Source organism: Puntigrus tetrazona, chromosome 17 (assembly GCF_018831695.1).
Source record: "Puntigrus tetrazona isolate hp1 chromosome 17, ASM1883169v1, whole genome shotgun sequence".
In the NCBI taxonomy this organism is placed as follows: Eukaryota; Metazoa; Chordata; class Actinopteri; order Cypriniformes; family Cyprinidae; genus Puntigrus; species Puntigrus tetrazona.
Genome location: NC_056715.1, coordinates 12,592,053 through 12,619,760, shown reverse-complemented (window position 1 = coordinate 12,619,760; position 27,708 = coordinate 12,592,053). Strand labels below are relative to the sequence as shown.

Sequence of the window (27,708 nt, the reverse complement as noted above, 5' to 3'; positions counted from 1 at the left end):
CAGCTATCCTACTTTATATTTTGTACACAAGAACTCACAAGAGAACAGCTGCAGAGCTGAAAATCAAACAGGAGAATTTGAAAGAATTACTCTTTGTAGCCCAGTTTATTTTAAGCCCAAATTAAGTGTTTTGTATTTTAAAAAACAAGTTAATGACAATTCAGCTGACTGAAAAGTCAAAAATAATAGGGTATTTAAAAAAAAAAAAGTACTGTTCCAAACTGTGAAGAAATACTCTGTTACAGAAGCATATTAGTATAATTATATACACACACACACACACACACACACCTTGACAGATCTCACACTCCTCATATTTCTCCTTTGGGCTTATACATGCCATAATTATGCCCTTGTATACATACACATTCATCAAATGAACATCAGGATATGAAAACAGATCCATTGTTTGTATTCTCCGGGCAAAACTTCATTTCGAATTAGCCTCATGAACCCTGTCTGGGTTAGACCTTGGGCTAACATATTAGTAAAACACACCAGCTCAGCTCCCTCAAGTACGGGGGCTGCTGCCTCCATGGTCGCTGTGAGAACAGTCATTTTTGGTTTAACGTCATTAGGCCATCTTTCAGTAATGACAGCACTCTAGTCCAATTCGCATTCTCCTCGATTTGATCCACATGCCAGTGGAGGAACTGTTCCTTGTTTTGGAAGGAACTTCAAAGCCTCTTGACGAAAGGCTTTGATGTTCTTGGGGATGAACTGGTGTGACAGCCATCCGAATCCGAATCCCAAACGTGGCGTGACTCCCTCAGTGCCACAGAGCGATGAGCAAGGGAATGTGGGAGTTCGTCCACAGGGAAGAGTGAATCATAAAAGAAACGTTGAACGTGGTGTAATATGCCAATTAGGATGGTTACAAAAGAAGAAGTCTACTGGCTGGAGTGCGAAACAAGCCTTGAGCGGTCTTCCCCAATGTTCGCAAGTTGTAGGTCTTATAAAAGGCCACTGAAAACTCAACACCGTACATGAAGAGATGTACATACAGAATTTCACAATGTCATTTTGAGACTTCCCAAAAGAAATGTCCATTGAATGGCACTAAAACACAGGTTTTTATTAAGTAGAAATAGGTTCGTATTACGTTCAGGATTCAAATGTAACTAAAATTTATTGTGTTTTAAAAATATGCCCAACACCAAACTCAACACTAAGCCCACCCGATAGTTTTAACAAACTCAAAATTGGCATAAAAATGGTTTTGTTAACGCAAGTGTGCCTTTTGAACTTCCTTATATGCAGATTTTAACTGCTTTGTTGGGGATTCAAACCGGAGCTCCTCACCTCTTAAAGACGACTCTGTGACAACAGAAAAAAAATACCGTCCATGAAAACCCATAGATATGAAGCTGGATATGTGTGATGCTAACAGTCAAAAGCATCAGTTTCCAAATATCCCAGAAAATTAAAATTGTCATAACATGATATTCTTCAAGGAATTGTGTGGAAATTAAGCTTTGTTGATCAAAACTCTGTAAATGTGTGTGAAAATCAATTAAAGGCATCTGAGTTTTACTGCCTCTAGTGTTCATTTCTTTTGGAAACTGCAGTGGCATGTGTTAATGGTGTGTATTTCACATTTTGCTAAAAAGTACCACCGGGTATGTTTATGCCATGAGACCAGGTAGGTATGAAGTCATATTGTGAGATAAAAAGACGCACTGCAAAATAAAGATATAAACTCACAATGACCTTTTTTAAATTTACTCTGCGGCATAAGCAGGTTCCATAATAACTGCATGTGCCATACTTTCCTGTCTGTTTTGCCTGAAGACATTCATGTCATAATGTATTCATAGAGTGGCAAGTTAATAAGGAATTTAAAAACACGCTTGGATAGACCCCTGTCGATAACTTATACTGTTGCGATTTTAATATTCATGTCGTGAACCATTTTGACGTATTAAAGGAGGTAATGGCTGTCGTTCCGGAATAACTCTGACTACACAGTTAACTCAGTAAGCACAGGTACAGTGACCCACAAAAGGGTGTTTGATAGAGGGCAATATGAACTTTCTCACAGACAGCATCGTAAGCACTTCAATACTTATGAAGACATCCTCTAACAAACCTGCAGAGAAGTGCAAGTTGTCTAATGATCAACTAAAAAGGCCAGAGAGCAGTGTTATGTGTGTGCGCGTGTGTGAAGTAGATCTTGACTCAGTGTCTTGAGATATGAAACACTGAGCTTCTCTAATCCTCTACTCAATCTCCTTGAAATCCCAGCCCAGAACATACAGAGGATGGGTGAAGAGGTGAAACATGCTCAGAGGAATCAAGCAGTGTATAAAAAAATCTTGCTCCACTAAGTTAAGATGATTTTGTAGCTTATATATACACGCACACATATATATATATATCTTTAAAAAGTTTGTATCCAGCAAATGAATGAATTGAATCAAAAGTGACAGTAAAAATTTTACAATGTTATAAACATTCAGATTCTAAATAAATGCTGCTTTTTTAAACCTTATACTCTTCAAAGAATCATAAACAGCTGATAACAACATTCACACAAGCAGCACAACTGTTTTGACACTGATGATAATAATGTTATTGAACACCACAGATCCGCACATAAGATTAATTTCTGAAGGATCCTGTGAATTAAATGTGCTTTTAATAAATGTAAATTAAATTAGTGCTGTCAAGCGATTACTCTCGATTAATCACATCCAAAATAAAAAAAACTTTACATTGTGTGTATCTTGTGTATATTTATATAACAGCATATGCATGTAAATATCAAAATATGCACTGTATGTGTGTGTGTGTGTGTTTAAATATAAATGCAATAAATCACATTAATCATTTTACGGAAATTACAGAAAATTTTACAGAAAATCATTTTAGTTAAAATATATTTGCATTTTTATTTTATTTTCATTTATATTTTATATTTTTGATTATATTTTGGTGGTTGGGTGCATACACGCGCACACACACATACATTCTGCTACAGATTTATAATTTCATATTCTGCCACAGATCTATAATGGGTGCAATTAGTTCTGACCAGCTCCTGCATACACAGCATGTTTATTTATTTCTTCAGAGTTCAGATACACATTAAAAGTACTCATTAAAAGACCACCTCAGGTGGCTTTAATTTAGAAGTGAATTCATTCTGAGCAAAGTAAATAAATGAAGAAATATGTAATATAAAATGACTCCATCTATAATTAGTCTGTACATACGCACTCTGCAGTCAACAGTACCCATTATGACTGAAATCAATAACCATCGATCCCTGAAATTTCACAGCCTGCTGACTTCTATTATATGTAGATAACAATCTAATTACAGGTTTGTTCGCAGACTCAGGTTAATCGTGATAAATGCACTTGTTCATTAGATGCTGTGAGCAAAAAATCTGCGCTCACTTTCTTTTCTCATTGTTTTTTAGGGTACAGTGACTTTTGACAGGAAGAAAAGACCACAGGCAATGCTTGTATTTACAGAACAATGACAAAACGATTGATGTAAAACACAGGGCCTAAAGCAACGACCAGTTTATTTACTGTAAAACATAATGTTTGTGCCATATCTGTGTCACGTGAATACCACAGAGCAGAGATGACACCAGATGATGATACTATGGTACTTACTTTGATATATACCATATTACCATTCATATTCATGTTGCTTAGCACTTGAAAGAATACCATGACAACGCATCCCTCTAGTACAAAAATACACATTATTTCCAAGGAGCGTATCAGAAAAGACATTTGCAATTTGTCCAAAAATCCTGACGTTAGTGCCATCACCAAATAACCATGTTCATTTTTTTGGCGCTAGAAATTTACTGTAGCTCAGACTTCATACTTTTTTTTCATACCCTTCTATTCTATTACGCTGTTAATTGACTTCATATCTGACTAATACGGTTTTAACAGTCAGGGGGAAAAATGAGCTCGGAAACGTTTAAGCGGAAGCGTGAAGTCTCACTGGAGAAGAGAGAAAGTGCAAGAGGTCTTGAACATCATTTGGCCCCTTTAATTAGACAGTTCATTGCTCTGCTGGAAATTAAAAGTACCCATTACTGCACTTTCTGACACTAACAGGCTCTAAAATGGACACACAAGTGACAACTGCGGCAGAGACTGAAATACTGGAGATGATTTTTTTTAAAAGCACTATTTTTAAGTAGATGTGGTATCTCACAAACATGAAGTACGTTGTGTCAGATGCTGAAAACGTAGCAAGACCTCATTCTCTTTCGCCTTTTCTCTCCATCTCTCTATTTTAAGGTAATCTTGTTCATTTTAGAAAGTTTTCTCTCTCTCTCTCTCTCATCTTCTCTCTCGGTTGAAGCGTGTTACCAAAGTAGACACCAACATTGAAGAAAGTATACCATCTCGCACACAAATACACACAAACACACACATAGAGAACAAGACTGGTCTGAAGACCTAATTCCATTTCCACACATTGCTGTGTCTCCAATTGATTTAGCTTTTCACACTAAGATTCACAACACGAGATGCACTTAATGGGATGAGATGGGGGATGGTTGAGGATGAAGGACAAGATGAAATCCTTCAGGCTAAAGAAATATTTTTCTATATTCTCACCGTCTGGATTTCAGTATGTCTGCAAGAGTCAATGCTTTACGCACTGGCTTATTTAAAACAAATGCACACAAGCGCACTGGAGAAAATAGAAGTATATATATATATAAAAGATATAGAAGAACAGAGGCTTTTATAAGTTACCGCATCAACAAATGGAAATATTCACTATGGAATTAACATGTTTATTCAATTTGTGTTATTGTAACAGTTTTAATAATTGATGGACAATCTGTCTTTTTATGGGTATTTTTTAAGAAACCAAATCTAGAAAGGTTGTTTAACAAAAGTAAAGTCATTTGTAAGCGAATGTGTGCCAAAATCATCCACATCAAGCAGTCTTTGTTTTATCCATTGCAAAAATATGTTTTTTTGCCCATTTTCTAAACAACCTTTTCAGTGAATGTTTTTTTATAAAGTACATTTTAATTAAAGTTAATTGTGTTGCTTAAAACAAGAAAAATAATTGTTAGTCGAGTAAAAAAAACAAACAAACAACATTTTTGCTTTGAAGATGTTGATTTTTTTTGGTAAAACCAGACAGAAATACAAATTTCTCTTTCTTTCTCATTCCTTATATCTGTGGCTTCTGTCATGTGTGCAACTCTGTATCTGTATGTGGAAAGATCTCAGGAAAGCCCAGTTCCTTTGGTCTGTTTTCAGGCTCTCTGGGGTGTTTCAGTATGAGTGTGTATCTGTCTTTGTATTTGTTTGTGTGTGTCTGTGGGGAATAGATTCAAAGATCAACCAGTATGTTGAAGTTCTTCTTGAAGAACGCACCATCCTGTCATTCATGAAGCATGCGTGAATGTGTGTCTTTGTTCATGCAACATACTGCAAGCTTGTTTTTTAAATCCAGTCTTTAGGGCTAATTTGATTTAGTTTCAAGTCGTATCATGTTTCTAAACATTCGATTTCAATGCTACTCAAACTAGCCAAAAATGCCATACAAAAATTTTGATTTGTTTGCCTATATATAAGAAAGTGAGAGTAATTCATTGATTCACACCAACAGCTTTCCTTTAGGTGAGACTCCTGGTGCTTTCAACAGTTCAAATAATATAAAATAAATGTAAGACAGTATTTCAGTTTATTGGTTACACTTTATTTTAAGGCATCATTGTCACAATGCAATTTAACATGTAAGTAGTAAACAATATTTATTAACTGTAATATTTTTTCTTATTACTATATGATTAGGGTGAGATTTAGTTAGGCTTACTAGCATGTAATAATGCATAGTATGTTATTATAATAGAAAGTACATGCAAAGTGTGTAAAAAACCCTTTAAAATAAAAGTCTTACCAAAATATTTCCAAACAAAACGAAAGGAAAAATGCATTGCATCTTCGATTGACACCAACTAGAGATGAACTAATCAGTTTAGTGAACTATTCAGTGACTCGTTGGATTCTGAATCAGTGTTAAATGAACTCATTTTGTTCCTTTGTTCCTTTCCCTACTGAATCACTGAACAAATGAGTTGAGTGAAAAAATCAATGACCCAGTAAGAGTTTTAGATAATAAAAACGCTATTGAATGTTTAATCTGTACCACCATTTTCATTTCATTCCGCACCACTTCACTTTTATTACTCCGTTTTCCTCCCATTCTTTCTTTCATTGTATTTTAACAATATTTGCTCCCCTGCCTTTCCTAGTCAGAGTCGAATCCGAACTCTAAAGCCAACAACCCTGCGTTGTTTGACTGCCCATCCATTACTATAAGTTGGGATGTTTATACTTAATGTTTCATGTTGTGTTACAGTCGTAGAAGCTGCCAAAGCAGATCACTGAACTGTACAGATGTTGAGTGATCCTTACTGGGGAAATCTGTGACTCACTTGATGATAAATAACAAATGACAGCCCAGAAACTTTGTTCTCAGCTGGGGGGAGTGAAACTGCAGCTTTTCATGATCATTAAGAACTTCTTCAAACCACAGATCCTCTACTTCACTAGTTGGGAAGAAAAGGGCGTTCACACTTGAATACAATTTAGCAGATTTCGGCTCTTGGCTCTTGTAAATATGTGCTATTTCTCTGTGTCGGTTTCCACGCCATTACCCGCTTTCTCTGTCTATTTTTTTTTTCTCTCTCTGTCTCCCTAAAGACTCACTGATGCTTCTGTACTAGTTTAATAGAGTCTCCTCTTCGGCTCATTACACAGGTCTGACCAACCTTCTGGCATTTTCTGTTCTGTCTTATTTATGATGCTACATCTGATCTGGGTATGATCAGTCAGACTGAAAGAGTGCATTGCGGTCAAAGGACGCGATTCGACTGCTTTTTTGTCAAAGTGTAAAAGCCTAAGAAAAGTGTAATGATTGTAAGGCTTCAAAACATCTGTGAGTAACGCAGTAGAAGCGTGTTTTCACTGCAGAGCATTCTTCATTAACTTATCCAGATGCCTAGCACAAAAAACAGCTAGCCAAGCTTTTGTTTGGTCAGCTTGTTGTTAGCTAGTGTAGAGCAAAAGTAACAAAGACAGATGACAGAGGGAGAAAATGACAAATGAGAATTGAAAAAAACAGGAAGAAGCAAGAAAAAAGCTCACTTTGCACCTGGTACCCAGCTAAAGGCTGGAAAACGCTACACGGTTTTTAAAAATCTGAGGATATTTTAAAACGATCATGCACTTGCTGACTTTGTAAATAATTACAGAGGAAAAACTACAATGCACTACAATGAGATCACATGCTAACAGAGTTTCAATTCATCTTGATCACAGAAACACATTTACATTCCACACAACTGAAATGAAAGCAAAAGGCGTTGTACAATCGGCTAAAAACTCTGACAGAATGGAATCAAAGTCTGGTCAAAATGAGTTTGTGCTCATCGCAATGTGATCTTATATTAAATTTGTCAAGTCAAATCTGCAGACTGGCTCTGACTTTTGGCAACTAGCATCAATTTGTCTGGACTGTAAATTGGGCAAAAGTTATCTGGTTATGTTCCAATAACATTTGAAGCTCAAGGCAATATTTTCTCTGATGTTTGGATAAACCAATTTGTTTTTTTGCATTTCGAATGTACTAATATGGTCAAGTTTAAACAGGGTTTAAAACGTTTTGTGATCAGATTAATTTACATTTAGAAATAGCTTGTATAAACATCATACTTTGTAGTATGATAAGTACATGCAGATTTTTTGTTCTATCAACACGTAGGAAACCTCAGAGTTCTCAATGCAGTTGTAAACCTTACTCAAAAAGTGCTTTAGCTCTCTGCAGGTCTTTACAGCTTCCTGTGAATAACTTCCCTTTGGATACAATACTCAGATCATTGTTTGTCAACTCTCTCTCCTTCTTTCTGAAAACCCCTTGTTTTTCACTGGAGCGTTTCCTCTATTTTTGCTGGTACCGCAACCGGTCGATAAAAAAGAATCACTTCCTGGTTTGACTGTTGACCTTCAGTGATGAGATCATGGAGCGGTCAGCTGCTAAAGACTCCTGGGAAAACAAAGTGAGGCTGAATGGCTGTGAGACCAAGACCTTTAAAGCTTCAGCGCTCAATGTGGAGAGAAAGCCAAGCTAGATATTCAATAACTGCATGCACACAATCTAACATTCTCTGCTGCAAATTGCCTCTGAATAGTCAAAATCATGTTATTAAAGGCTTAAATTAAAAAAAAATATAAAAGAATTTCTTATATTTGTCTTTTTATATCGACCAGTATGGGTACATATATATATATATATATATATATATATATATATATATATATATATATATATATATATATATATATATATATATATATATATATATATATATATATATATATATATATATATATATATATATATATATATATATATATATATATATATATATATATATATATATATATATATATATATATATATATATATATATATATATATATAAATTATTTTATTTTGCAAGGACACATTCGAGAGATCAAAAGTGACAGTGAAGAATTTTACATTGTTAAAGAAGATTTCTAGTTTAAATAAATGTAAAACGGATTCCACAAAACATTCAATAGCACAACACTTTTCAACATTGATAACAATAAGAAATGTTTCTTGAGAACGAAATTGGAAAAATATTATAATGACATATTTTCGAAATAAGAAAAAAAGGGCAGAAAAATAGACCACAGATGTACACAAACTATGAGTCAAGACAGTGAGGAGAAAGTTCATAAACAAAAGACTGAGTACACACAATATATATTGGCACAGGATTATTAAAAATATATCTTCTGGGAAAATCTCAAAAACCTGCAGTTTCTCACTTTCCAAAGTTTAAATGACTTCTGTGAATCGGCTGACTTAGATAAATATGCCAAGTACTCTTCTGAACATTACACTTCATAAAGCCTATATGAAAAATAATCCAGAAAGGCATAATTTACCATACACTTGGCAACGCTCTATTTCACCCTTATGTTCTCAATTCTTTTTTTTTATTCATCTAAGCAGCCTGCTGATGACAAACCAATCCATACAGTGTTTCAAACGAGCTGCGCTTGCTTCATTGAGGGATGGTTAGAACCAAATTACATTAGCATAACTCGCCCTGTGAGTTTCTCTCTTTCTATCTCATTCCCTGCCACCAACTGTGGATAATGCGCTAGCGTGCACACACACACACACACACACACACACACACACACACACACACACTGACAAACAAAAACGAACTCTCTCTGCTGTCTGCATCTCTGACAGCTGACCAACTTCACACAGGATCAAAAGCGCCAAAGTTCAGCATGTTCTGTGTTATTATGTTTTCCAGGTAAATTACATATTAAGTATTTTTATACAGAGGACAACAAAGCATACATGCTTTTTTAAGTAATTAGGGAGCGTACAGGGTAAAAGAAAGATGACCGAGTCCAGAAATAGCATTAGGCAAAGATCCAAGATCGGGGAGAAAAAGATGTTATTTTAATTTTAGTTGTTATCCAACATGCAAAATTCAAAGCAATGATACCAGGATGGTGTGGTTGCCAGGGTGTCGCCAAATAAGTTTGGTCGCTTAGAAAAGTGTTACATGACGCAGTTTAAAAAAAGGGATAGGAATGCGTTTAATTTCATGAGCAATAATTATAGTGATTCTTGCCTTAAAAACCCATTCCTTTTGTTTGTCTGACAACTTAATTTTGGCATAATGAAAATATGAATTGTTTTTTAAATACTTCTAAAAAAAAACTAGCGTGTTGTCCTGTCATACACTGTCACTAAGAGCTTTGTCAAGGACGTGCTGTTATTATGTTCTCTCTCTCTCTCCCACATTCATGCACTCCACAACCCCTGATTACACTACACACCGTGTCATTAATTTTAGCTAGAAGACAGAAGAAATAATTGAAGCCTCTGAGAGGAGTAATTTGTAACAGATGGAAAGTTCACAAGCGAGTCCACAAGTGAATCCATAATTGAATGTGGCACTGTATACCTCATCTCCCAGTTTCCCTTTCATTGTTTTCTCCATCTCTCACTCTCAATCTTTCTAACCTTGTGTATTGTTCGACCGTTCTATAGAGCAACAAACAATCAAGGTTAAAGACAGCCTAACTCCACAATAATACATGTGGAATGTTTAATAACAGTAGAAGCATATATGAAAGACTGATTAAATTCTACAATATCTAACATCTTCACTTCTCAGACACAATAAATTAATAACAACATTAAAATAATTAAATAATAATAAGAAATAAATATGCCAGGAAAATATATAGAATAATAATAATAAATAAGACAATAAATATTAATATTTAGGTTAATAAATACATATAAATATTTAGTTTAAATATAATAGAAAAAAATGTGAAATAAAAATAATAATAATAATAATAATAATAATAATAATAATAATAAGTAGCAATATTTTCCAATTGTCTTCATATAACACTTAAAATTATTTGAATTTTTATAATTATTTTTAGAGCCAACTGAATAAAACAAGCTAAAGAAATACAGCCACATTGCCGAAAAAACTGTATGTCAGACAAAATCGATCATCATCTTCACATCTAAAATATGCTGAATTATATTCATTATCTAGCATTACCTAACAACACACACTTTACTTCATGTAACTTGAAAGCTTTGACATTTACTTCATCTTATTTAACATTTAATTATATATTTATATATTTATATCTATCCATCTCTCTCTCTCTCTCTCTCTGGTTATCTCATTATATATATATATATATATATATATATATATATATATATATATATATATATATATATATATACAACTCTATATATATATAATCTGAAAAGTGTGAGTTTTTTTAAGAGAGGCACACTATAATGGGGTCATATGATGCGATTTCAAATTTTCCTTTCTCTTTATCTTCCTTTATACAAGCTTTTAGTTCATAGATAAGATCCCGGATGTCTTTATAAAAGTTATGCCCCTAAATCATCTCGTTTAAACACGCCCCCACATTTATACATCACAGAGTGGGTTTATTTCACAAAACCGGACACATTTTTACACAAGGAAAGAACTATTATTCTGTACTTGTTTTCTGAGTTCACCCTTACATATAATCTGAGTAAGCAAATGTTGAGCATATTTTGTCGTGCTGTCCCGGGGGAGGGCTTTGAGGTTAGAATATACCCTAAGCCCATAGAACTCAAGCATGGAATGAAAAATGGATTAAGAGTGAAGAGTTAGGGTGGAGGAGGGATGCCAAAAAAATGTTGAAAGTACAGGGGTAAGTCCACTGTGACTATTAATACTCATATAATGATTAGCTAAACGCGTGACATCTGTGCCTAAATGATCTGATCGTGCTCCTCCCGAACCTATTTAATAATACAGTATGTCATTTAAAGGCAGATATCACTGTGAAAGTGAAACTACTTTGTTTGTGCTTCCAAAAGAGCACATAATTAGAAATCAGTGGTTACGCTGTGTTTAAAACACTGTTCCAGAACAGCTGAACCCAAATATTAGAGGGTGTTCAGCGCATTTATGGAGAACTGATTCCTAACTGGATGCAACAAATGCCTCGTTTGTAATGTGTTTTATTGTTTAGGTGTCATATTGCTTGGTCACGGCATCACGTTATGGTAAGGAGCTTAATATTTCCAGCAAACGTTTGTGGTATTCAGCCAATAGCTGGCCAATCAGAGAACACCTTTTTTAGAGCCTTGTACAAGTCGACCCCTTTCAGAAGGAAGAGCTTAGAGGAGAAACAATAATGTACAGTATGTGGAAAATAATGTGTTTTTGCATCTTAAACTGCACACACACATTGCATTACACCAAATAATGTTCTTTTTTTAGTTCTTTTAGCATCATATGACCCCTTTAAAAACAGCTGTTTTTGAAAACAAACCTCCTTTCTGGGCTGATATATAAAAGTCACTTCAGATGTGCGCATTTCAGGGTGCGATTAGGTCAGGTGTTGAAGGACTCCCTTCTCATTACCTTCCTACCAAGAAGCATCACAGGGCCAGTCTAATAGTCCTCTGGTAATAGTGTGGACTCAGTTCATTAGTTTTGCTTCAGCTTGACACCAAACGTCAGAGTCAATGATGCCATTCTCCCACAAACAAGCACACTCTTCCTTGTCCATTCATGGACACAGAGTCAGAGTTTCTATGGAAATGTTAGCCGTCGTCACAGTAATGACATGTTTTGTGAGCTTGGCTAAGCTCCTTCCTGTTTGGCTGAATAAAAGGAAGCCTTTCAATGGCACACACTCCTTCTCTTCCTCAGTAACAGCTGTTTGTGTCGACTAGAACAAGCTCTAAATCTTCCTACAATCTTCTTTCATTCAACGTCCTGTGATCAATTCGGTGCCTGGGATGTTGTCTGTAACGTCATTATTAAGATTTACAGTCTAAAAGAGACAGAACAAATGAAAAAAGTGACTGACAGCTAACTGAAAGTAGAGATGCTACGAGTTAAATTTTTCAGTAGCGTGACAGTAGCTCATCAAAATAGTGCAGTTTTTCCAGTAACAAGCTATTTTTACAAGCACTACATTGTTGTTTTTTTGTCAGATATTGCTCACACAGCTTTACAACAGAACAAGCAGCGGCAATAATCAAAACGTACTCTCTCTGAAAGTGTGTCTCGCTCTCTCACAAGTACCGCTGGGAAGTCCAATTAATTTTAGCGAATTAGTCTGTTTCGGACGGTGCATTTCAATGAACCGGCTCCAAAAATGAATTCATCCTTTCGGGTCACACAGTAATAGTTTTTCCAGTCACTGTGGAGCATTGTGCATCTTTTAGTTTTTAAATACTGCTGTTCAGCATTTTATTGATAGAGACACTTGTGAAATTTTTACTGATAGGGAACCGTGGAAAGAAAAGGGACTGGAAAAAGACACAAGCCACTCGTGCATCACAAAGAAGCACGCTGGAACGCGGACTGACTGCAAAGCCACAAATTTGTTGTATTTGGCGTAAACTCACTTCAAGCCTTCGCTACGCAGGTGTCTATCCATACAAAAGAGGTACACATATTGCGCTGAAAACTTAGCCTCAGGCCATCCGAGATTTTGTTGCTCCATCAGAGCACATTTGAAGTAATTTAGCATTACATCAATATCCTAAACATCATCTGCAGTGAATGGGTGCTGTCAGAAAAAGAGTCCAAACTGCTTATAATAAATCATAACAGTAATTCATACAACTCCGGTGCAGTTTTTCACTTTACATGACATTAATTGATGCTGTGTGGTGTTTAATCAGATGTTTGGATTCATATTCTGACGGCAGCCAATGACTGGAGAGGAGCCGTTGGTGAGCAAGTGATGTAATGCTAAACACTGTTTTGATGAAGGAAAAAAAACCTACATCTTGGATGGCCTGAGTAATTTTCAGGTGTACAATGCACCAAGTTATGTTTTATAACTTGTAGTACTACATTTCAAAAGTAGCCCAAACTTAGCAGCTTGCTTTAGTTTAAAGTTAATTTCCCAGTCATGCTAAGTGATCTTGTTTAAGGAGGCATAAAACCATTATACACATGCTCTTACTGTGTCTGGATTTTTGTTACAGACTTTATGGTAAGTGTTTTCACTCAGTCTTGAGAGGAACATGGCCCTTAAGAGAATTCAGCAAATTAAGTGGACTTCACTGGGCAGCTGCTGATTAGAGTCTATCAGCGTTACAGCGTTCTCTTCAAGACTCTGACAGTCAGCTCTGAAGCCTCAATCGCCATCGCACACAGCCCTAAGCCATTTATTTTGGAAATCCTTTGGATGAGCAATCAAAGGTGGCAGTGCTTTCCTATTCATTATGAGTAAAACAGAGTTCAAGGCTGTTGCTTGGTCTGTGTTATAAACAGCTGATATGTGTTTAGAGAATACAGGGTGAAGAAATCCAAAAAGTAAAACAGTAATGACTGTCAAATGAATTCATCAGAAATGAGTTCAGGATGAGGTTAGATAAAATTCAAAGAAAGATGGGAACTATCAGAACTCTTTTATGAAATGCATTGTCAAAGCAGCCAGAGTAAATAAATGAGATCCTTGGATATACTGTGGCTTGAAAAGATACTTGCTGGCTGTTTTATTTGTCGAGGACTTGCCACTTGTTCATCTATCATTAATATGCAGTGAATCACTTTGCATGCGTAGGAAAGCTTTCAAGATCTGACACTTCTTTGTAAAAAGGCTCATATTAAACACTGTGGAGTTGCGCTGAATAAAAAAAAAACAAACATGAAAATATGTTTGTATGGTTGTGTCTTGATTGTTATGATTACTGTGATGATGCGCACACAAAGCCTCATGGTCCTTCTAGAGAAATGAGTGTATGTCCACTGGGTTGGGCTTTTATATATCTGGATGAGTGAAGTTTTTTGTTGTGTTTTTGCTGTGGGAAAGAGTTGAACTCAGCTTAATGTACAGAGAAGGTCAGCGTGTATCAGACGTCCCTGGACACCAGTCCCTGGAGTTTCATTGTTGGCTCCTCGGTTCTTTCTGCCTGTCTATCTTTATATCTCTTATTTCTTTTCCATAAAGAAAGGTAATATATGACATATAATGCGTTTTCTATTTTTCCTTTTCTTAAGTGTGTTATGTAGCTGTATTTATGATGAGATGTTACATTTCTGATGCATACTTGTGCTTTTTTGCCAATTACAAAGCACTAGGTCAGCTGGCCAATCAGAGCAGACTGTGCTTGTCGGAAAGAGGATCTTTGTAGAAAATTATGCTTTTTAAAAAAAAAGGGACATAGAGGAACTACACTAATGTACAATATTTGATAAATAATATTTTTTGAACATTAAAGCATTATAAACATATTTTGTTAGAAAATAATGATCTTTAAAATATCATCACACGATCCCTTTAAGAACATAGGCTGCAATTTCACACACTGCTTTGTTAAATAACTTTGGAAGCCCATTTCCACCACTGAATAATAAAAAAACTGGTTATTGACTTTTTTTTTCTCAGAACTGCGTGATACAAATTCGCAAGTCTTCCTTTTTTTTCCTCAGAACTGTAAGTTATAAATTTGCAAGTCCTGAAGTCAGAATTGCGAGATATAAAGTTAAATTACATGAAAAAAGTCTGAATTCTGGCATAATAACTCACAATTGTGACTTTTCACAATTCAGATCCCTTCTGATTTCTCAGAATTGTGATATATAACCTTGCATCTGTGAGTTATAAAGTCCAATTTTGAGCAGAAAAAAAGACTGATATGTTCTTAGAATTGCAAGTTTATGTCTCACAATTCTGACTCTATATCTTGCAATTTTGACTTTATATCTCACCATTGCAACTTTATGTTACAACTGTGTCAGAATTGTGAGATAAAAAGTCACAATAACCTTTTTTGGTGGAAACGGGCTTCCATAAATAGCACTTTATAGTAGTGTATATGATTTAAAATTCTGCAGAACTGAAATGCTGAACTGTTTTCTAACTTTTCTGTTCAGTTTACTTTTGAATAGTGCATAACCTTGGTGAAAACATAGAAGAAGTGAAGGAGAGAGAGAGAAAAACCTAGACATTTATGTTTTCAGCTGCTTTTTTTTTTCAAACTGTTGAGTTTCACTCTGCTTGAGTGCCCCTTACTACATAAACCATTTACTGCATTAGCCCATTTTTTATGTATTGCAATATTAAATATATTTTTTTTATCCACATAAGCTAGTCTTACATTATAGTGACATTCATTGTGTGTGTGTGTATGTTGGTCAGTAATGCTGAAAAAAGAAACTGTGTTGCCTGCTCTTTTCCATGCTGTTCCAATGAATACAAACTGGCCCTTTAAAGCTTCACAAAGGACACAAAGGCACTATGAAAGTATGATGAAAGTGATTTATACAACTTATTAAGTGACGTAAGTAAATGTCGTTTTTTGGTGAGCTATCCCTTTAAGTTACTTTATTGTGTTTTGTTTTGCTAGATCATGTGGTTTTGTTCAACCTCTGTATCTGGTCATGTGTGCGGAGATTTGAGAGTCAGGAGTATTGTGAGAGAGACTTACTGGTTCTTTTCCACAGATAAAATCAGCTGTTGTCCTTCTGCTTGGATCAGGATGCGCAGCGAAGCGGGAGGCGCCTAAATAAATAAAAAAAAACAAACAATCAAAACAATGTCCCGTTTTCCTGTTTCAACCAATTTTCTCTAAACCCTGCACCTTCCCCACCGAAACACACACACACACATACACAGCTTTCACACCTTTGAATGACTCAGGATTTGATCCAGCACACCAGACAGAGCCATAGAGCCAAAAGGAAGCCTTCCAACTGTCATTTTACACATAATAATGTGTCAAGCACTCTGCACAGGGCCAAGGCTGATGTGTTCATATACAGCCACTGCATCTTTATTCACTCGACTCATTCAAAGACATGGAGAATGCGAACTGAACTGCGGACACCAATAACATTTAAGCATGAACAGCTTCACGAGAAATAGCTGCAAGGCAAGAAATGTTAAAATGAGTGGATCTTGGGATGGATCTCTATGTTGTACTCACTCATTGTTTCATTTCAATGTGAACATTTTATATTTCTTTTGTTTGCCTATATAAGACTGTATGCTGCTTTTTTACAGCCTAGTGTTCAGCTTTAATGAAGAACGTAAGACACAAATTGGAATTTCAAGGTTACATTAAACAAGAAAATTATTGTAATTTATGAAATACACTTAATTTTTTAATTTATTATTATTGCAAAATGTTCCTTATTTTGTGTAATATTTTAATGAACATCTCTCAAAATAAAAATCATAACTTATTATTTTAGAGTTATTTTGAATGGGTTGGGTTAAAATTTGACCCATTGGGTTTTAAATTTTCGTGGTCACTGAAAGATATATATATAAAGAATGGGTAAAAAGTTTATTTCATATGCAGATCTTAAACATTCTACAATGACTCATTGTTTCCATATACAGCTGATGAAAATTCATGAATTTTGCATGATGCCATATATAACACAGAAAATATTGCAATGTCCTTTTTTCCAGTATTGTGCATTTTAGCAAGAATGGATGATTCTTGTTGTTTTTTTCTGGAGTGTTATTAGGCCTTAGAAATTTTGCACCAAATATGATGATACAAAAGACTTTGCAGCAGGGTTCAAAAAATGAATGTGCGCACACAGATCCTGAAATATTTCTGAATAACCCTCTACTGCATAGCGTTGCCTCAGGCAAAGGAAGGTTTTTCTTATGCCCTATGTTCAATACATTTTTTTAAACTATTGCAAGCAAGAAAAATGTTTGAAAAGTATCAGAGAACAGTCTAATAAGGTGTGGGAGTCACTATTAAGCACCATTTGAAGGCGGGACATCCTGTTCTGACACATGGTCACAGGAGCACATGGTGTGAGAAGGCAACAAAATTATTTGCTTTAGTAATCTTATTTAAAGTGGCATGAACTGTGCATAAAAAATATATGTGCGTGCATGAAGGTGTAGAGAAGGCTTTTGTCAGGTTCTTCTTTTCGTTGCCTCAGGGCAACGTTGCACAGTAAGAGCTAAGTCTCCTATAACTAACTAGGATTTCCCATTGACAGGACATACGGGTGTAAAGAAAGCGAAGATGCAAGGTTCCTGTGAACACCCAGTGATGTGCAAAAAGTGTAAGATGCATCTCTGTTTCACAGCAAAGAAGACGTTCTTCTTGAAACACTTTACATGGTGCTTTCACACCATGGTACTTTACATGGAGTAAAATCTCATTCCATGAAGTACATGATATGACACAACACACTACATCAGGGCTAAGAAACTTTGGTCCTGGAGGCCCACCATCTTGCAGAGTTAGTTCCAACCCTAATCAAACACATCAGAAATAGCTAATGAATGCATTTTAAGATCACTCAAAAGCTACAGGCAGGTGTTTTTAATTAGGGTTGAAGCTAAGCTCTGCAGGACGGTGGACCTCCAGGAGTTTTCCAGCCCTGTACTACGATCCAAACCTACATCAGTATCAAATGCAATATATCAATGTGTTTCAAGTGTCTTTCCCTTTTTATATAATGTTTTCTTTACATTTTTGACAGATTTGTGACTTTGTATTGCTCTCTGAACATTGTCTTATGATATGTAAATGGGGAATTTTCTCTGTGATTCTATACAATTGGTGCACAACATTTTCGCAAATAAGTCAAAAAATGACGTGGGATCATTTTTTATCATGTGCCATCAATGCAGTATAGGGATAACTGTTCAACTTTCCTTTTTGTTATAAAAGAATGGCCATCTACTTTTCCTTGTTAAACAGCTGATAGAGCATATCTCCCTCCTTCACTCCAGCTGGAGTGATATGGCTTTGGGCCATCAGTCAGGCCACTCGTGGTGCAGACCGACAGGTCCTTTATTCAAAGCGGAATTTCCTGCCTGAAATACGCTACCCTCACCACAACCTCAATCTCCACCTGCAAATGTTTAATAGCACCCACCTTGGAAAGCAAAGCAAAGCCAACCATTCCCTAACACTGCAGTTTCACGACATGCAAAACTTTTTCCTGACAATGTATTAAAGACATTCCCAACATTTCAGACCGTTATGAAAAGGTGTTGAGTTTCCGATGCCTAAGCCTCTGAGCACACATGAATTCCCTGCAAAATGGGCACTCAAATGGCCTCTAAGTGCCATGTGCCAGAGACAGACATCCCTCTGAGCTACGGAAGACGTTTGACTGTAATATCCACTGGAGCTCGAGTAACTCAGTGCCGAGACTGGAATCAATTAAGCCTTAATGACGAAGGCCCTGTGACTTTTTGCAACAATGTCGCCACGGCTTCAGGCAGTTAATCTAATCTAATGTACTCCAAAACAGTTTTCAAGATTCATCACCTCATCATTCAGCCTCTGTGCCTCTGGTGGCGTTTGGCAGTCAGGCCTTTCACTCATTTTCACAAATGACCCTTTTAGAGCTAAAAGGCTGTGGCTCAATAATGATACTGACTATGCGAGTCATACATTGTGAACTAATTTGTACCGTAGTCTAATGTTGTACCATTTCGAACTGAAGTGAACTTGCACTGGACTCAATATATTATCCATCTGAAAAGAGCGTACACAACCATTCAAAATCAAAAATAACATCAATAAACACCAGCGACAAGACATCATGATGGAAGGGAAAATGGCTTTTTAGAGGTTTAGGAAAATATATGACAAATGGTGCAGCAAAAATATACAGTGTTCTTTCTTACCCTGGAGCGGAGCCAGCTGATTGGCCGCTGCTCTCTTCCTTCCAGCAGTAGAGGTACCATGGTGTGGTAGTGTTCCAGTTTGTTGAGCACACTTTTTAGTTGCCTCCCTGCGACAAGCAACAGAAAAAGTTCTCATTAGTGTTGCAGTTGGTACTAGAGACACAATATGCGATTCAGCTGAGACCTGTTTCTCTCTCTGTGTGTGTTTGTGTGTGTACTGGAGGCAAAAAGTTCAAATGACCAACTGTTTAAAGTGGAATTGTAAGCTGAAGACAGCAGTAAGCAAGCAGTGCTGAGGTAAACAACAAATGCAGAGATAAAAGTCTTTAACTTTGGTTTGTTTTCAATTAATGTATGAAATAAAAAGGCTCTACAGAGGTTTTTTGGGGGACGAAATAAACTAAATTCCATTATAGAGCATTCCATTGTTGTCATATCCCAAATCGCTATTGAACTTCTGCAAGCGATTGCAAAGAAACTGCAACTAAGTAAATTAAAAGTGAAATTTTGAAGTACACAAAAAGCAGCCTTGATTTCGGAAGTGTTTTTTCCACAGGGATTTAAAAACAGCTTCTCTAAAATGATATAAACCTAAAGGAAAAACACAATATTACAATCTTTGATTTGGAGCAAAAGTTAAAACGTCACAAAACCTGAAAAAAACACACAAAGGTATAATAATTATTGGTAAAATTGTTTTTCACCAGGTATTCTCCCGTTAAATACGATTATTTAAAAAAAATATGTTCAATTAATGCAAACTGATGACTTCACAGTAGGTCTGTATTTACTGGTAAGTCGTTGAAAATCCATTAAGGGTAAATAAAGAAAAAAAAGGGTTGATTTTACTTCAAGCACCAGGAAATGTTGGCAGATATGGTACTTAGCATAACTTTGCATGATAAGCATTTTATAGTCCTTTAACATCACCTGAATAGATTTTACAAGTCTTCCCACAAAAGAATACATTTTGAAACTGTTTGCATGCTTTTAAAACATAAGCTGCTAACAAGTTTCTGTATACACGATTACAATAGTAGTGTGTTCAACAAATTTCTGTATAAATAAAAAGGAGAAAGTCAGAATTTTTACTGTCATACTTGGAAAGTGCAACTTGATGTTGGAAATTTCAGTTTATAAACTCATATGGAAACACTGGTAGATGAAGATGAAGATGATCTAACATGAACATGGCGGCACCCTGGGAGAGGTACATATTGATGAAATATATTCACTTTTATGTGCATACAGTGATGAATCAAAGGAACGCTTGATAAATAAGCATTCCAGGTTGGGATACAATTTGAGTATGAAATAAAAAATGCGGGGCGTGCCATAATCTGACATCAGTATTTTTTAAGTACAATGGGGTCAGAAAGTTTGAGGCCACTGATTAATATGTTTCGGGGTTTTTTTTAATAACGAAACTTCATTCCTTTTCTCAAACTGGCATGTAATGAGAAGAATGATAAACTTGGCTTGACTTGCTTCTGTGTTTCGTGAGTGAAGTTGCGTCATCAGTCTAAATCAAAAGGCTTCTCTCTTTTCTCTCCCCTCAGTGAAAGCATCGTGCCCCCACAGGGCCAAAGCGCTCCATCCTCAGCTGAACCTCAACACTACGCCATCCATTATGAATGAGGGCGACAGACATGGAGAGAGAGAGAGCGAGAAACGAAGAGGAGGTGTAAGAAAGAGAGAGAGAGAGAGATGCACAATAGAGCAGCGTAGAGAAGTGCATCCTTAAGAGCGGCTGAAGCAGAGTGACAGCAAAACATGCTTTTTTTTTATCTCTCTAAAGGCTTTAAGCCCTCCCTTATTTCTTTCTCTCCCTCACTACAACATAAAACACCTGTCATATTTTATCCAAAAAAAAATTTATATTATATATATATATATATATATATATATATATATATATATATATATATATATATACATTTTACATTTGTTTTATTTATAATTTAGGCATGTACACTATAAAAAAATCAATAAAAAAGCAGGAAAATATGACCATGGCCCCGGTACAGTACTCTTTGCTAAACAGGTGTATAAACATGCATCAAATACTGCTTAACTAACGCACAGATGATCGTGAGTTAATGTATAACATATGAAGAACTAAACCATTTATTAATCACAATGCATTAGGTCCCTAATAACATATTATAAGTAAATTCATATGTTAATTCAACGTTATCAGATTGGGTCGGAGCCATGCCTTTCAACTTCCAGCTGTCTGCTTTAATTAATCATTAGCTAATGCAAAGGTATCATTATGTTATGAGGCACAGAACTATTAATTAATTGTTAAGTTATATGTGACTGTGATTATGGATTTTGAAGTAGCATTTATGTGCCTCAACATGTAAAGTAGTTACATAATGATACCTTTGCAAATCATTCCAGACAACTGGAAGTTCAAATGCATGCTTTAACCCACTGTGGTAATAAATATATATCAATTAACATATGAACTTAGTTATTATAATATTTTATTAGGGAATCAATACATCACGACACATTTAACTAATAACAATTGATTACATAATCTATGAACCGTATAGAATGTTCATTTGTTGATGATGCAGTAATTATTAATTAATGGTTTAATTCTTCACTAACATTATTAACTGAACATTTACTCATGGTTATTTGTGCATTAGGTAAGAATGAATTAATGCATATTACTGCCACTTTATTGTAAAGTGTTATTTAATAATCATGAATTTAATAATAATGAATATAATATAATGTAATATAATATAATATGATATAATATAATAATAGCCTAGGAAACATAGTTAGGAAACATTGGAGTGATTTTAATACAAACACACACACACATATATATATAATTTTATATATAATAATCTTCTAGTAATGTGCATGCTAATAAGCAACTAGGTATAACCAAAAACTAAAGTGTTACCGGTGATACATTTTATTTTTCTGAATTCTTTAATAAATATAAAGTTTAATAAACAGCATTTATTAGACAGTTCTGTCAATGATTTAAACATGGATTAAATCCAACGTATTACCATGCCACAAATATGCTGTAGTCAATTTTTTTAAGATCGCAACCTCAAAAACAAAATGATATGATACTGAGCCTCAAAAACAGCTCCTGAAAACACATACTTACAGACGTGGACAAAATTGTTGGTACCCTTTGGTCAATGATATGATCAGCACACAAAAGCAGTAAAATTCTATAAATGACAATGAAAGTAGACATTGTTTTTCAACCAAACAGCTCTCTGAAAAGACACACTTGGTAGTGCACAACCTTTTGAGAGCATGCCAACTAAATAGAGAATGAGCATATATACTCAGTGAGAATCTTGTCAGCTCATAAAAACACATATTCGGTCTGCAGGGCACACTGGGCTCATAGCTTTCTCTCTGCTGAGTTTGTCAGACACCCGCAGCAAAGCAGCCCCAGAACATAACAGAGCCTCCTCCATATTTCACAGTAGGGACAGTATATGCTTCATTTTTTCGTCTGTGAACATACAGCTGATGTGCCTTGGCAAAAACTTCGATTTTTGTCTCAGCACATTCTCCCAGAAGCTTTGAGGAAGACATGATTCGTTTTCAGTGGCACAGTAGTCACTTGGAAATGAAGTTCGTCTTTCTAGGCCCACTGGATTATCCGTCTCTTAAGCATATCACTCATTGGCTACAGTTTCAATATGTGTTTGGAACATCTAGTCATTTGGAGATAATCATAGCCTTTACCATGCTTGTCATATCTCTTGAGACAACTCTTTCCTTTCAAACTTTGCTTCCTCTGGTCCATGTCGGATGTGGTACACACCCATATCACCAAACAATTGATTACCTGTGGCTGTCATGTAGACACCTGTGATGCATTCAATGTCCCTTTGGTCTATCCCAAAGGGTACCAACTTTTGTCCACGTCTTTCTGCCATCTTTTACTCAGTGAGAATCTTGTCAGCTCATAATAACACATATTCGGTCTGCAGGGCACACTGGGCTCATAGCTTTCTGCTACTGGTTTGTCAGACACCCATTATTACCCACGATTCAGCATTCTGAGGAAGACAGGAAGTGGCACAGTACTCTGGAAACGTCTTTTCTCCCAACTGGGAAGCTATCACTCATGTTTCAATATGTGTTTGTGCACATCCTGTCATTTCGGATATAATTTATAGCAAAAAGGCACACATATGCACAAACCCCCACACTTCCTTTACCCAGACCCAATTTCCTGTCTGTCATTATCATTCAACCTATCCTCTCCTTCTGCTCTTTTTGTCCAAGAAGGATTCAATTTAGGAAGAGGCTTTGCACACTAGAACAAAGCTGAAATTTTTGCAAACAGGAAATGACTCGTAAAAACAGACTGAAAGACGTTGTCATGATGTAATGTCCACAATAAATAAACTTACATGTGGATAGATAATAAGCAGTAAGTTATTTTAAATAAAAACCTAAATATTACACCCAAACTACCAAATGATAACCCTTAAGTCCTATCATTTCATATTTAATTGGGAAATTTCCCAAATTAAATAATTTTTTTTATCAGAAATTTGCTGAAAACCCTGTTTTTACTACTGTTGTCTTTTTAATATATGTTCATATATATATATATATATATATATATATATATATATATATATATATATATATATATATATATATATATATATATATATATATATATATATATATATATATATATATATATAAGATATAATGTATGTATGTAATATATATATATAAGATATATAAATAATATATATTGTTAGTAATATTTTAACACTTTAACACTATTTTACTATTTTAACATTTAGGTTTACATGATTATTGATCTCTCACTTGCTCTATACACACACACACACACACACACACACTCATACATCACACACGTATTTGTACCAAAAACCAACCAATAAACATGCGCTATTCATTTTTATGGTATTTAAAGGACTTAAATAAATAAACAAACCAACACCACTCGTCATAATGCAACACAGTTACACCCTGTATCAACAAAACGACCTCAGCTCAAGGCATTTCATTGTCACCAGCATTCACACACACCATCCAATCTGTAAATAACAATATGTTTTTGTACACAGTGTCTAGCTTTGGCAAAACTCTCCCTGCATCTAAATAGAGTGCAACGGTGGGGCTCTGGAAGTAAACATCCCATTCACTTTCTCCACGCAAACAGGTTTTTACAAATAGTGCATAAACTTCCCAAAATTGACCTACTGTGACCTCTGCAAGTAATTAAATCAATGACATATGTTTTTGTTGAACTCAGTCAGCATTATTTCAATTTTATACATTTTTTTATTGTCTTCTTACAATTTCAAACAAATTAGGAGTTATAAACATATTCATAATTCTAAACATATTATCATTTTCAATAAACTAAATATTTTTATATTAAATATAAGCTGTTTTATATTGCATTATTGTTTTTGTATTTGATTACATAATTTGCAGCACATTACGATCTGCTTAATTCATTGTTGAACTTGTTGAAAATTGTCATTCATCTTGAGGTTGTTTGGCTTGGTTTACATTTTTTTTTTTTTAGAATCCCGTGGAGAAAATTAACAGGAAAAATACTTCCTGAACCAAGACTGCTGAAGAAGTGGGCGTCATTGTTTCACTCTAATCCCCGATGCACAGTATGCAGACAGTGTACTTTTTCTGCCGAAATTCTGAAATGTGCAAACATTTGACATTTTGATATTACATAAGGTCACAAAATTCACACTCGGTTGTCCTAACACTGTGTAACTTTAGCATTTGTTTGGAATGTGGCTTCCTCCTCCTGCTGGCTTTTTTCTCCTTCCCTTCACGCCCATGTCACGTTCAAACTATTTGAAGCAAGGCCTAATGACTTGACCAGATTTATTAGTCTAGTGTCAACGTGAAACCCCAGAGAATGTGTGTGTGCACATGTGTGTGTGTGTGTGTGTGTGTGGATATGTTTTATTGAACATAATGAAATGCCATTGAAGCTGCTAACTAAATGCAGCATTGATAGCAGCAGGAAAAACAATTCATCATTGCACCATCTAATGAAGCTTGAGTGCTTTATAGATGTTCTGTTGGATAGGTTTGGGGCCAAATAGAGGAAATAACTGAGGTATAACAAAAAAAAGACATACCATAAATTAGATGCTGCTGCTCAGTAATTATTTGTTTAACATATTTAGCCCTTTATTCACACAAACCCCAAGTTTATTTTTTTTTTAAACAGACCACAAAGGAAAAGTACAAGATGTTTAGTAGCTTTTTATGTGGGAATTTTAATTACACGTGTGAGAACTGCTGCACATGTTTGTAATGGTGTAAATTAATTCAATGTGAGAGACGTTACTGTATTCATGTCTAAAGCTTTCCATGAATTTCTCGGAAACTGTCAGACATGATTATTCACACATGTTCCACTCAGTTCTTACATTCACGTATTTGATCACGGGGGAGTGGCAAAGCCACGTTTAAAAATAAATAAGTAAATGAAACATTTAACAGTTAACATTTTTAAGTAGACATTTAAAGGGATAGTTCACCCAAAACCGAGTATTCCCACATGATTTACTCACACTCAATCCATCCTAAGTGTACGTGACTTTCTTCTTTCAGATGAAAGCGATCAGAGTTATATATATATAAAAAAAAATGTCCTGGCTCTTCCAAGCTTTATAATTGCAGCGAAAGGCCGTTGATATTCAATAGTCCAATAGAAGTCCAATAAAGTGCATCCATCCATCGTAAAAAGTGCTCCACAAAGCTCCAGGGGCCTATTAAAGGCCTCTTGAAGCAAATTAATGAGTTTGTGTAAGAAAAATGTCCATGTTTAAAACTTTATGACCCGTGATCTCTAGCTTCTGCTAACTGTTGTCTCCACATTCATGAAAGAGTGGCATTTCAGCAGATGACTGTTTTTGAAAGAAGAAAGTCAAATACACCTACCGTGACTCGTATCATATCATATCATGGTATCATTTTCACTTTTGGGTGAACAATCCCTTAACATTTCCACAAAAAGTACTTGCTTGTTACTTTGTCAAGCCTGCGTAAATTAAGGCATAAGTTACGACCAATCTTACTTCAGTACTGTGACGTATTTCTGAGCAAAGAATTTGATTTCAATTTTCAATTTGAATATCACTGTAAACATAAAACATATTAACATGAGACTTATTCTGAATCAGAATCAGTAAGTGATGGACTGTAGCAATTGGCTACATTCACATTTACAAAATAATTATTACATTTTCGTGAAACCGTTCAACTGCTTTTTTGGAAACTGCTTGATTCAAAACAATTTACATTCCGACTAATTATTTGTTCATGAATCCCTAGTAGCATTTGGTGAAAAATAATAAGTGAAAAGTGGAGAATGCCTCATAGATCGTAATACTGTAGGTGAAAAGTACCCATATTTCATTCATACTACACACTTATTCAAGCACCTACTCGGAGAGTATGCACCCTAATAATGAGTTAAAATGAATCATTCGTTCAGCCGAATCATGGAAAAGAATAATAATTTGTTCATGCACTGAACATCAAAGTGGTGTCAGATTTTTTTCCACTTCATAATAACATTTCCTGAAATATAGTGGAGTAAAAAGCAAGGTGTTCTTCTTTAGAAAGAACAATTAAAAGTTTCGCAAAATGAAAATGATACTTTGATAAAGTACTGAAGTTACCGCCAAATCAGCTCAAGTGCATGTTAAGCATGTTTTAATGAACAACGTGTTGACCAAATGCTCTCGCTTGCTTATAAATGTTTATATAAAAGTGTAAGTTATGCAAATAACCGTATTTGCATAATTCCTTTAGCGAAGCCAATCACTTAAAGAATACACCCTGATCAGCGGGCACAGTACAGTCTTACTAAATTGCTTTCCAGCTCACGGAAACCTCTCACCAGTCACTTCCAACGTATCTCAAATTCAGAATCAGTAATGAGGACTTTCTTCTACCACTAGGCAGACAAGTTAATGATAAGTTTCTTGTTTGCAGCGTCTTCAGGTTTCTGAGTAGATGAGTTGAATACATTAGTTCTCTCCTAACGGCCTAAAAAAGCACCGTCAGCACTCTGAGAGTCAGCTGCTCAAACGAGACGAGAGGTGAGAGATTGGGGAGGAAAGCGCGATAGTGAGTGAGAGAACTGGAGATTAAGAGTGTGTGTGTCAGATAGAGAGAGTGAGTGTGTTGGTAAATGGCTAATGCGGGTGTGATGGTGTGAATGAAGAGAGATTACTGACTGAGAGAATCTATAGACTTTATGACCTTGCTATAATAATCTCTCTCTCTCTGGCTCTGTCTGTCATTCTCTCACCCTCCGAGCTGGCTGGTATCGATGCATAGCTACAGATTATGATTTTGAGGCTCTCTGGCGGGGAAAGAAATGAGAGTTTGGAAGATCGACATCTTCAATGGTTGAGGCTAACTATGAGTGGCA

At 35.5% G+C, this 27,708-nt stretch overlaps 1 protein-coding gene across 1 annotated transcript in view; it reads right to left on the bottom strand.

Annotated features, from left to right (window-relative positions):
• adam12b (ADAM metallopeptidase domain 12b) overlaps positions 1 to 27,708 on the bottom strand; it is a 66,907-nt gene that overhangs the window by 34,462 nt on the left and 4,737 nt on the right. Inside the window, 2 exon segments of the mRNA XM_043263209.1 lie at positions 16,054 to 16,127; positions 19,242 to 19,348. Of these exon segments, the coding sequence (XP_043119144.1) occupies positions 16,054 to 16,127; positions 19,242 to 19,348 (181 nt within the window).